Source organism: Ochotona curzoniae, unplaced genomic scaffold (assembly GCF_017591425.1).
Source record: "Ochotona curzoniae isolate NIBS_2020 unplaced genomic scaffold, NIBS_Ocur_1.0 contig_2210, whole genome shotgun sequence".
In the NCBI taxonomy this organism is placed as follows: Eukaryota; Metazoa; Chordata; class Mammalia; order Lagomorpha; family Ochotonidae; genus Ochotona; species Ochotona curzoniae.
The window spans coordinates 38,252,532-38,265,980 of NW_024465369.1; the positions used below are offsets into that span (position 1 = coordinate 38,252,532).

General features: G+C 37.9%; 1 protein-coding gene across 2 annotated transcripts in view; it reads right to left on the bottom strand.

Annotated features, from left to right (window-relative positions):
* Window positions 1-13,449, bottom strand: part of PDE11A (phosphodiesterase 11A) — a 387,926-nt gene that overhangs the window by 309,104 nt on the left and 65,373 nt on the right. For both annotated transcript variants that reach the window (XM_040971787.1, XM_040971785.1), the window contains exon 2: window positions 8,287-8,445. In XM_040971787.1, coding sequence (XP_040827721.1) covers window positions 8,287-8,445 — 159 coding nt within the window. The remainder of the gene's footprint in view (window positions 1-8,286; window positions 8,446-13,449) is intronic.

Genomic DNA, 13,449 nt, shown 5'->3' on the forward strand with positions numbered 1-13,449 from the left:
GAAAAGATGAAAAGGAAAAAAATAAATATCCTTATATATATCTTACATCAATACAATAAAATAGGAATTATGAAGTGTATCACAAAATATATTAAATGCTTTTTAAAAATTCTCCAAGGAATATAATATAGCTTCATTTATACAGCACACCCCAAAATTCGCTAAACATAAACATAATCTGAGTAAACTGCAATGTAATTTACTCACTTCACCACTCTGCGTAACTGAACACTATTTATAAATTCTGACTTGAAGAACATCTTTGTAAGGCAAAAATGTTAATGTTAAATTGATCCTCATATCCTTATTCTCAGGAAGGAAAAATGTACAAAAACATAAATTTCAAAATGTTCTGAAATTGAAACATTTTCTTCTTCAAATTTGCATATTTATGAAGTCATCATTGTTTTGTAATGGTCCCTAATTCCTTAGTCTGATAGTGCTTCTATATTTTTATAAATCTGAAGCTCAAAAATTAAACACTTTTTTGGTGGCTGAAATGCCATTGTGCCAAACATCAATATTTATTAAGCATTTAACACTTGAAAACTTTACTCAAATACCCATATATATGCACAAGAAAATCACAGTCTATGTGTTTGAGAGTACCTAATGTGAAGATGAACCACTAGGAAAAGAATGAACATTGCCAAATATCCTTTGGTGCCATGCCAAATAGGCACAGATAATTCTTGACTTGTCAGTTCAAGGCAAGTGTTCCTAAACACATTCTTAAAATCTCTTAGATTCAGCTGCCATCCATGCAATAAGAAAAATAATGAGCCACAGAGGTGTCATAAGGATAAAATAAGATCATATATACAAAGCAATGATCAGAGTAGAAGATAAACACATATTCCCATAATTTTCTCATTTAAGAAGAAAATACTGAGAGAGTCTGCATACTACTGTGATAACTATAATTATGCATGTGGATGGAGTAAGCTTAATAAGCCATCAAGGAGAAGACACTGTCTTATCAAGAATTTATACTTCAGGAGAAAGTGTTTGGTAGAGCAGTTCAGACACCACTTGCTGGGTCAGCACAGTAGCACAGTGGGTAAACCTGCTGCCTGGAACACGAACAACCTGTAAAGGCACCTGTTCCTGCTGCTCTACTTCTGATCCAGTTCCATGCTGATGTGACGGGAAAAACAGCAGAGAATATCCCAAATATTTAGGCTCCAAAATCACATGTGAAACCTAAAAGCTCCTGACTCCAGGCTTGGCCTGGCCCAACTTGAGCTGATGGAACCATTTGGGGAGTGAACTAACACATAAACAATCTCTCTCTTTTTTTTTTCCCCTCTCTCTTTCTCCATAACTTAGTTTTTCAAATAAACAACTAGAAAGAGTCAACACCTTGATATCAGACCTCCAGCCTCCATCACTATGAGAAAATAAACAAAAGCCATTTGGAATGCCTACATACCCATCAAAAGGCCTGGGCTAGAGCCTTAGCTCATTTACTTCTGATTCCAGCTTCTTGCTACTGCATTCTGGGAAAATGCAGGTACTTTAATGGTCAAGTACTTCAGTTTTTATCTCCCACAATGGAAATCTGATTGATTCCTGGACTCCTAGCTCTGGACTGGCAAAACCCTGGCTGTTTAGGGTATCTATGGACTAGACTAGGGCACAGAAAATTCTCTCTCTTCCCACAACTTCTCTACCTTCAAAAATAATAAATAAATGCATAAATGCACAAAATGTTTCAAACTTTGCTAGAGTTAGAAATTGATTTCATTGAAAGTAGTAGCTTGTTAATCAGCATAATGGATATTAGACATTAACTCTGATTACTGTAATTAATGACAATCAAGACATATCTATTGGAGGTAATATAGCAGAAACAATTCCCCGGGAATTAATAAAGCACAAAAACTATACATTTCAAATACGTATCTTAGAAATAGATCCTGAGGCTGTCCTGTCTTTCCACTTGGCCTAAGAATTCTAATTGCAGGCAATCTCTGAAGCAGCAAAATCTTACTTCAGAAATATTGCAAGGGGTGTTTAGGCCACCTAATACAAAGAAACCCTTTACTTCATCAACTTTCCAAACACAATTTGTGAACTATCTGACTTACCAATAATTATTTGTTTAAACAAATGTCTTTGTGCACCACATAAGATGTCCACATTCATCACTCTTATTCAGTATATTTCTGGAATTTTTAGCCAGAGGTGTTAGGGATAGAAAGCAAGTATGGGGAAACAAATCGGAATGATGAAATAAGATTACTAATGTTTGCTGATGCCATGATTCTTGGTGGGAACCACAGGCCCTCCAAGAGACTATTAGAACCACTACAAGAATTCATCAAAATTAGGGAAAACAAGTTCACCACACAAAAACATTTTTAATACAACAATAACAATCTTGCTGAGAAATAACTTCTAAGTGCAATCCCATTCACAAAAGCTATAAAGACTTTGCAACCTTAGCATAAATTTAATCATGGATGTGAAAGACATCTACAATGAAAATTATAAAACTAATGAAAGAAGACACATTTTAAAAATAGAAAAATGTCTAATTCTTCTGTGTAAGAAAAAACAATATTTTCAAAACATCCATCATAATGAAAGCAATGTACAGATTCAACACAATCTTTTTTGTTTGGCTGCATCACTTACATAGATTATGCAGCTATGTCTACTGTGTGCCCCATTCTGAAAATAATTTTATCTCAAGAGTTACTTTTATTAAAAATAAATAAATATAAGTATCTACATTAAGGTAGGATTTGACTTGAGATCTGCTTTACTAAAATCAAACACCAAGGTGACAGGATGGTAATCAACTCCCAACTAACTCAACTTTCTAACGGTTGTACCTATAAGCTATTACAAGTTATCTTGAAGTTGTATATGATCAGATTGGCTGGCATCAGTTTAAATAATTTGTTTCTTTTTTTCTAGTCAAAAAATATATCACATAGGTCAACGGCTGATGAATTCGTTTTGGGTTTCAGGTTACACACAATAAATCAAAAGAATGGAAATAAGTGAAATTATAAATGCAGGAAATGCAATTTTAAAACTATAATATTTATGCTGGGAAAACTTCAATGAACTGGTACAATGCCATTAGCATTAAAAAGCAATATAATTTTCAGAAAAGAACATGGGTGAGATTCATCAAGAGACTTAAAAATAAATATACCACCAATTAATAAGCACATGAAAAATGTTCAACATCATTAGTCGTCAGGGTGAAACAAATCAAACCCACAATATTACAGCACTTCATGCCCACCAAATGGCTATAATTAAAGATAGATAATAACTGATATGGATAAAGAGAAAATTGGAACCCTCATACATTGCTGGTGGGAATAAAAGCCAGTGACCCCCTGTCAGAAAATAGTCTGGTAGGAATTTAAAGGGTTAAACAGTAGCATTAGCCCTAATTCCACTCACCGGAATTCCACTCATAAGACTATACCCAAGAGACATGAAAACGCCATCACACAAGTGTGTTTTTATGGATGCTCAGAGCAACATTTTTCATAATAGTCAAGACATGGAAATAATTCAAATGATCATCAAGTAATGAATGGACAAACAAAATGTGATATATCCGCACAATGGGGGTATTATTTAACCATAAAAAACACAGAACTTCAAAACACTATGCTAAGTGAAAGACGCAAGCTACCAAAGATTACATAGTGTATAATTCTATTTATATGAATTTTTTTGAAAAAAAAAAAAGGAAAATCAACAGAAGCAGAAAGTAAATTGGTGACTGCCTAAAACTACAAGAACTTGGAGGAAATAGAAAGTGATAGCTAATAGGTATTGGGTATCATTTTGAGCAATGAAATTGAATGTGGTTATGGTGATACATCTCCACAAATAAAATTTAAAAATCTTAGAACGGGGCCCAGTGCAGTAGCCTAGTGGCTAAAGTCCTTGCTTTGCACGTGCCGGGATCCCTTATGGATACTAATCCCAGTGGCCCCGCTTCTCATCCAGCTCCCTGCTTGTCGCCTGGAAAAGCAGTAGAGGATGGCACATAGACTTAGGACCCTACATCTGCGTGGGAGACCCAGAGGTAGCACCGGGCTCCTGGCTTCAGATTGGCTAAGCTCCAGCCATTGTAGACACTTGATGAGTGGCTCAACAGATTGGAAGATCTTCTTCTCTGTCTCTCCTCCTCTCTGTGTATCTGAGTTTCCAATAAAAATAAATAAATCTTTAAAAAAAAGTCTTAAAACTATGACTGAACAGTGAGGTATGTGAGTTGTATCTCAATAAAACTGTCTAAACCTTAATACTGAAATAATTTGACACAACGATCCTAAACACTAGCTTATACAATGTGAAATTAATTTTTAAATTTATTAATTTTTACTAGTTTTACAGCAGCAAGAGTTTTACAAGCAACCTAAATGCTAAGAAATACAGTGATTAAATATACTATTATATAGTAACATAGTAAAATAATGCACATATACTAGTTATATGTTTTTAAAAGTTTTTATAACAAGACAGATACCCAAATCCACAGTAGCCAGATACTTGTAAAATTCTACTAAATTATTATTTTAGTTTAAAAAAACCTGCTTTAAGCTATCAAAATTCCTCCAATTCAAGTATTTCCACATTCTAAGAAGAAAAGTAGCAACCTTGCTGCTTATTTAGATGAACACTGAACTAGCTATTTGAAGAAGACAATTATCTGTCTTAATTGGAAACCTCCAGTAAATAGAATTCACAGCAACTTATTTGAGGTCTCCAACAACAATTTTTCCTATAAACAGCGCCTATTATTTCTAACATATAATTACAGATCACTCTCTCTTATCCAAGCCATGTGTAGCCACAGAGTTTACAAGGCAATTCTTTGCCCTGTTCCACTTTTAAAAAAATAAATAAATAAATAAATAACGATGTCAAATCCTGTTAGATAACAAAAGCATTGGGAAGATGTACCAAGTCCCTTAATATCAGAATATGAACTTTCATCAACTCCTAACATTCTCTTTCCTGCTGTACCACAGTCCTTTCTCTATCCCTCTGGAACACCTATAACCCAGCTATGTCATGTATGCCTCTTAACTTCCTCAGCCCACAGAGAGGAGTCTATGTTTGGACTATAACACAGGGCCGGTATTGTGGCACACAGGTATTGTCAGCGCCTGCAATGCCAGGTGCTCCACCTCTGAACTATATTCCTGGAAATGGCCTGGGAAAGCCATAAAACTTTTTTTAAAAAAGTGTATGTGGAAAACAATTTAATTTTTTAAAAAAAGGAAAAATAAGGAAGGAGAAGAATGGATAGGGAATATGGGCAGGAGGCAGGGCAGGGTGCTAAGTTTCTTTATGCTCCTAAATACTAAAAATGTTTCAGTTGCTATCAATAAAATAAGCTTTACAAAGAAAAACTATCATATTCTCTTTTCTCATTGTGGAAAATCCACCATCCAAAGTGTATCTGGCATATAGCTTGTGTTTTACAGAGTCTACCGATTTAAATCTCAGTGTAACAAGGAAGTCAGTCACCACAACTTGCTTTTGGCAGGCTTCAAGGTGGGCAGACAAGATTCACGGTGAAACAAAGACCTTAGGTCTGCTCTGATTGAAAGTTGCTGGCCTGAGGAAGCTGAAGGCAGAGCAACTAGAAGCACTGCATTTTAGGTAATTGGTTTGGGAATGATACTTGCTTTCTCTGGATGGTTCTATACTGAAAGCATGTGGTGGTAGACAAAAACATAGGAGCAAAAATCTAGGGACACTGCAGACATTCACCAAATCCTGATTCTTATGGGCTGATGCCTTCAGATAATACGATTTGGCTTTCTAGGCTGACCACTGAAGAGAATCTGGGTCATGTTCTGTTATCATTTATGATCCAGTAATTGTCTGTTTATAAGATATTTCAGTATAGGGAATTCATTTATCATAAGTGAGAATGTAAAAACAGCCAAGTGGAAAAATTGCACAGGAGGGACACACAGTAAGCTGTGTGATACAGTTCAGCAGATAAGGTTGATAAGGTTCAGCAGGGAGACAAAGAAAGACTCAGCTAGTATACTAACATACTAGAAGTTTGCCATGTATGGTCAGCCATTTCTGCAGGAGAAAATTTGACTCATCTTGAAGATGCTTCACCCTTGGGCTGAAATAGGCAAGGTCACTGTTTATGACCTCTTTTTCCTTGAAGAAGTTGAAAATTACCCTGAACTTTTACTGTAGGTTTATCATGGAGTGAATGCTTGAACTTAAATTGACAAAGAAGCAAACTGTGGGGAGAAGAGAGTTTCAGCAAAAGATAGAGAGAACTGTCTCCCACTCTGGGTGCACCACCCTTCAGGCACCTACTAGTTCCACAATTCTGAAATACTGCCGATCTTGCCACTTTGAACACAATGAAATCTTTACAGAATCCATTGGTTGACATACTTCACCCTAGCATCTCTCTTTGCCCAGATATTTACTGCCAACACTCAGTTGCAGCAGTTGATCAATTTGTTCTGTGCTCTGTCCTCTGTTACGGTACCAGGTGTCCTCTGCAGGCTGCAGTGTACTGCCATATTCCCCATGTGCACCTGGATATGCCATACATTGCTCCATCTAAGCCCAGCTCTGACACATGCGCTCCACCTTAGAACCTGCAGTACTCTCCATGGTTGAGTTCTGAGTCCAGTGATTCAGTTAGGAAGATCACCACCAAAACTTTATCAGAGGTGATCCCAGACCTGGTTCTTGTGTGTGCTTACCAGTACAGGGTCAGGCACAATCTGTTGCCCACACTGGTGGTTGTAATTGCTGGGTCAGTTGTCTCCAGCCCTGTCTTCAAATCAATAAGTGCTAGAGCCCATCCTGATCCTGCCCACTGCACATTCAGCCCGCACGCAAAAGCAGTAGGAGCTGCATCCTACTCAGAGTGACCCACAATAACCCCCACCAGGTCCACTCCTTGCCCTGGTTCCCATGCTTGCCAGTATGTACAGCAGACTGATCCAGTCTGTTCCCCATACCATTCAGCTCTCATATAAATCAATAGGCAATGAAGCCTAGCTCTCCCCAACCAGCCTTACCAGCAGGTGCCATTCTCTGTCTAGCCATGCACGCCCCAATCCTGGTTCTCATGCTCACCAGTCAGAGTGGCAACTAATGGGTCCACTCCTACTCCTGGACCTTGCACTCTCCAGGTGCTTCTGAGTTTAACTTGACAGAATTTGCCCCTCATGTGAGCATCTGCCAACTGACATGACATATTTTAAGTTTATCTTCATGCCTTCTATATCCTACCCAAATCTTGCACATGCTATCCACTGAATTGGCAAGAAATAATCTGAAACTTCTCTCATTCTTAAGAGAACATAAATCATTACCAGGACTTCAGTTGTTCTGATTCCAGCATAGAAATGTCTACAATGAAGAACTCTCTTGATTCAGACACCCTTTTCTGTCTTTACAACCATATTTTGCATTGATTTTCTGCACCAGCACATTTGTATTATGTTAATGCATCAAAAAATCAGATTTCAAAAACAACAAACTCATGTCTGCAAGATTAGATTATATATCTTCTCATCAGTTAGGAATACGGAAGTTACCAAACTTAAGCCAAATTTGCTTGTACCAAAAATCTTATAAATGCTCAATCAGATCCTATTTAGTTTGAAAGCAAGAGCTCCAAAGCGAGCACTTCAGCTCTTTGAAAAGTCTTTCTTTTAATTATAAACCAGTGAATAAACAACCAGTGAAAATTAAAATTTCAGAGCGAAGAAAAAAAAGTACTTCATTTCTACCAAGGTCAACTGCTATTTGGGGACAAAAAAAATGCTCTTTTTATTAGCAATTTGAAATAACAATTAAATAACATTCATTTTATGGAGGTTTTTAAATAAAAACTCAGAAAACAATATTCACCATAGTTATAAAACTACAAGAGAAAATGCTGAGCTTCTGGAACACAGTTATCCTGCTCTAATCCCTGTCTTCCCTGGGGCCATGTGTGGCAGTTCTGTGATCTTCAATTAAAAGCTTTACTTGTAGGGGTCATAAAGACCTGAAAACAACAATACTGCTGAGCCCTATAATGAAAAGCAAGCTTAAAAAAAAAAGATGATGCATTATTTTTACTATATTACAATCTATGAAATGTAAAAAAACACCCAATTGTATTTTATGAAGCATGAAGAAAAGCCCTTTGACCCATGAATGGGGTAATTCGACAGCTATTCACATAATTCTAGTGTTTTCAGAAAATACAGCAATCAATGATCAAAACCAAAGTACAAAATATGGAAGATCCAAAAATCTTACTTTTTCATCATCTTCAGTAAATGGAGCACCTTCAGGAATCTTATTTATCGCCTGGGCAACACCAATAATCTCACCATCACTGCTTCGTATAGGCATGCACAGTAATGACTTTGTCTTGTATCCTGTTAGCTTATCGATTTCGTCATTGAATCGCCGATCCTACAAATATGATGGAGAAAACATTATTTGAGTGTGCACTATTGTCAGGGAGAAGCAAAGAACACTGTACTTCTGTATGTGAAACCAATGGAAACTTTCTCCCATAGATAATTTATCACAGCAACAGATGCTATTTCATCTTTAATTTACCAAAGGAAAATAAACACAGTGCATCACAGCCATCGTTGTTAGCTGGGGTAAATGAAGAGGGGAACTTTAAACCTAACTACAATACATCAAAACTGGGAAAGGGCAAGTGCTTTTGCTGTAAAACCACAACGTGTTATTTATTAACTTATTTCACAATGATAACTAAATATTAAGTATCATGTAAGAAAAAATGCAAATGACTATTTCTAGTCAAATTGAAAAGAATTTGAGTTCACAGTGATATTTCCAAATACTTAACAAAAAAAGTCAGGGGGAGAAGCGGGGGGCTTAGATAAAGACTTGGGTATAGCATGCCAGCTAAAAACTGAAGACAGGATGAGAAAATTATATAATATCTGTTTCACACCTTGCAACATAATAATAGTTAAAAACCAGGTGCATTAATAAATGCTAATCCAATTAGGTGGAAAGCTGTTTTGAAATAAGATGTTCTTATAGCCTCAAAGTGCCACCACAAATATTCCTTATTAATTACAAAGGTAAAATTTATATTTATAAAGGAGAGGTTCATGGGTCAGCGTCACAGGCAGCAGTAGGTTAGATCTTTTAAAATGTATATCAACATCATGAGAGGCAAAAAAAAAAACCATGAAAATAAAATAAAGCCATGTAAATTGCACTGGTTTAAAGAAATTTAAGGGAACTGAGATCCAAATAAAATATATGATCTTTAACTAAAAATTCTAAAATATAGAATGTTTACTGCAAATTCACTGAATCTGCATGTGGGAGGAAGGCTGAGCAGGGACTTACCGTGCCAAATGATGGAGAGGGAAAGAAACAGATACATAAGAGAGATTGAACGGCAGGGGCCTATGTTTATGAGACTCGTAGAAGTACTTTCTGAGAACAGAAAGAGCAGACTGAGGTTCAAATCATGAGTAAAAAAGCAAAGTGTCAAAAACTTGTCAGAAAGATGGAACACTACATATGAAAGACATTAAGTTGATAAAAGCTTATTAAGCTCCAAAGACTTCAAGGTTAGTGTATTAGTGTGTAGAGAAAAATTGGGAGAGTGAAAGAGGGAAGCAAGGAACAAATGCTGCCAAGTCTTGTAGACATGGAGAAGAGATACATCCAACCCTAAACACAGTAGAAAATCATAGCAGATCTTGAAGCAGAGAATAGCACAATCTACTATCTAGCTCTCAGTATCTTCTGAAATTATCTAAGCTACTTGTCCCTACAGGGAAAATTTTGTTTTCTCCCAGAGAGTAGAAATTTTTCTCTCTTATGTATTGCTTTACCCTAGCATATTACAGGTGTGCAATAATTTTTTAATCATTTTCATGCAAAATATAGAAAAGTCATTAAGGCCCTACATTTCACCCTTTGGTATAAATTTAGAGTTTTGCAAAGTGTACAGAAGACAGATACACAAATGTCTACTGAAACATCAGCTTTGAAAGTAAAATAATAGCAAACTACTTGAATGCTGACCACTAGAGAAACAATAAAAAATTATGATCTCTTAATTTGATAAAATATAATAATTCATTTGAATAAACTAGAGCTATTTAGATCAACATGAATCAGGGAAACACAATGTTAGATAAAATGAACAAGCTGCAATGTGATCTCATCTATAAAACGCTATTCATATTCTTCTGCATCCCACCAGTCAGTGTCTCAGCATTTCTCCAGGACTTATGCCCCCAGGACAGTGTGGAGCTCAGCTGGTTAACCTGCCACTCAGCTGCTTGTTAACTTGTCATTCAAATAGCAAGACTGCTTCTCTCCATTGGGCTGCTCAGTGTTATGCCCCTAGACCTGCTTCCAGTGCATATCTCAATTCTTGCTCTGTGACAGTGTGTAACCTAGTATAACCTAATATATCCCTCATTCTGTAGTCACTGGGCCTTTGACAACTTATTTCTGACTCTATCCACAGAGAGGTATTCCAAGAAACTACCAAGGCAAGCTGTCTGACAAGCTTGACTTTAAGCAGTTGAGCTTTATTATTTTAATTGTCATGATGTAGGTATCTACAAAGTTGTTGCCATATTGTGGGGACACAGACCTTTTTACTACCTTAACAACTGCTGTTACACCTCCTTGCCTCAGCTCTCTCTTGCTGCTCAACTGACAACTACTCCATTTAATGATGCAGTTATAATCAGAATTTAATCTTGGAGGGAAACTTAGAGAGACATTATAGTCAATAAATTGTGAGACAGCATTCCATAGCTTTGTGAATTCATGGGATTCTGTCTCCCAGGTTCTCACTAGACACATTAAATTATTAAATATTATATACAAGTTTTTGTCTTAGTTTACAAATTTCTCAAAAAAAATCTCTTTATTACTATGACACATGGTTACAACTCTTATATTTGTCCTGGTAATAACTGAAAAAGGGAAAAGGTGTTAATTCATAAGTAAGGACTTTCCAAAAAAATCAGTGTTTAATTTTTGAGAATGTCCCCCATGTTCAATTCACCTGCTACTGACAGTGACATGTCTTAGGGAAATTTCAACATCAGAAAATGCTGATATAAGATGGCCAAAATGGGGGCTGCGATCTGGTATGGATATGGCTGCAGTGTACCTTGGCACAAGTGTGGACTGGGGCTGGGCAGACTTAACTGGGCTAGACTCCAGCACCATTTGGGGCTCTGGAGAACCCAGGTAGATGTAGGACAGACTAGTTAGGTCTCTGCCTCTACTGAGCCATGGGTGAGCAGTGTCTAGGTATGGAAAAGCATTGGCTGGGTTGAAACATCCAATAGTAAGAACCGGAATGGATTGAAGGCCAGCAAGGAAAGGCCACTGTTCCTACAAGGACAGGAGGTGGACTAAGTAGGGTTGGCCCATGGACCCACCAGTATGCGTAAAATCTGGCATAGGGAGAGGTTCTAATGGAGGAGCTTGGAAATTCAATTGTTGGGACACAGTCCCTGCAGGTAAGTGCAAGAACCATGACAGGAAGCAACCCAAACCAGGCCAAAGAAAGATACCCAAGGGCATACATTTGGCATAGGATAGGGGAAGACCAGGCTAAACCAGTTCACATCACCCACTGATGAATCCAAGCACCAGAATAGAGTGTGGGTCGGGCCAGGTTCAATCACACACATACCAGTACACATTATGGAATGCCAAGGTGAGGTGAACTGTACCACATATGGCCGTAGCACCCAAACAGCATACATGAGAACCAGGAAGGGAGGGGGAAAAGTCGGCAGGGGGAATGTGGGCTCCCCTGCTGGACAACCACTCCCACTGGAGAGCCTGAGTTGGGATGGGGGCAGACCAGACCAGACAGGGCTACAACACCTGTGGGCCTCATGTTAACTAGGTCAGGTAAAAGCCAGGTTGGGCTGACTGTTCTGATTGGTGCAAACAAAAATTAGAGTGGGTGAGGGTTGGTTGGATTTAGCCACAGCATCATTTGGCAGATGCTGGCACTGGGGACTAATTCTATCAAGTTAAACTCCAGAACCACCTGGAGAGTGCATAATCTGGGAATGGGAGTGGCCTAGAAGGGAAATAGTGGGCACCTCCCTCTTGGGTTACCACTCCCACCGGAGAGCACAAAAACCAGGACAAGGGGCAGTGGTGGCTAGACAGAAAGGCACCAGCCAGTATGTGTGTGGGCTGGATAGTAGGGTTGTTGGGTTGAACTAGGCTTCAAGGCCCATGGACATCTACGAGAGCTAAATGGGATGTGAATAAGTCTGCAGTACATAGTGGCAAGCACAGGAACCAGAGTAGGGGACAGGCCTGGTGGGGGTTATGGGAAGTTACCTCAATTAGGCTGCAGCTACCACTGGTTTACATGAGGGCCAAGCATGAAGTGGGCAAAATCGGGCAGGACTGCAACAACCATTGGTCTGCATGGAAGGCAGGGCTGAAAACAGAACTGACCCAGAAACTGCAATGACCAGCATGTGCATAAATTGTTTGGGGCGATGGATGGTGCCAGACCCTGTACTGGCAAACACACACAAGAATCAGGTCTAGGATCACCTCAGACAAAGTTTCTTTGGAGATCCCTCCAACTGAACTGCTCATCTCAGAACCCCAACCATGAAGAGACCATGTCAGCCCATGGATTCTGAATAGATTTCACCGTGCTTGGAACAGCGAGGATGGCAGCAATTCAGAACTGTTGAACTATCAAAACTGCTTGAGCAGGACCCTTGGAGCATGCCTCACATTGGGGACCTGGGATGGGTGGAAGGCTGGGAAGGGCTTATCCTTTTGTTTCTCCCCTGACCCCAGATACAGGGGGAAAAAATGATGATATTAATGTGGAAACAAAGGTCTTACCCACTTTTTATAGTCCTTGACCCTTTGTACCCTAATCAACTATGTAAGATTATTTTAAAAAAAAAAAAACAAAAAGAGTATGGCTAAAGACGGATTCAAGGCCAAAAGTGCAAATCAAGAGCCCAGGACTTAGTTCTCGGTCGGCTGTCAGCTGACTTAATCTGTATTGCTTGAGGCAACAGCACTTTGATTTTTTCTCCATTTATATAACTGGATGATAAGACTTATCATTTCTCCCACTTACATAAAAAATAAAAAAACTGGATGATAAGACTTATCATTTCTCCCACTTACATAAAAAATAAAAAATAAAAAAATAATTTAGCAAGCGGTATAAAAAACTGAACATTTGTAACATAAAAATAGAAAAATTGGATTTAAAATTGTTTTATTTTGGTGAAAAAAAATTTTAAATACATATATAATTTCTTTACAATACACTTTTTCATTAATCTTTTGAGGATTCCATGCATGCATGATTTTATGATATTTTTCACTATTTTACTACAGAAGATTATCTGTAAAATAAATGTTATCCAAATATAAAAATGATGTTCAATT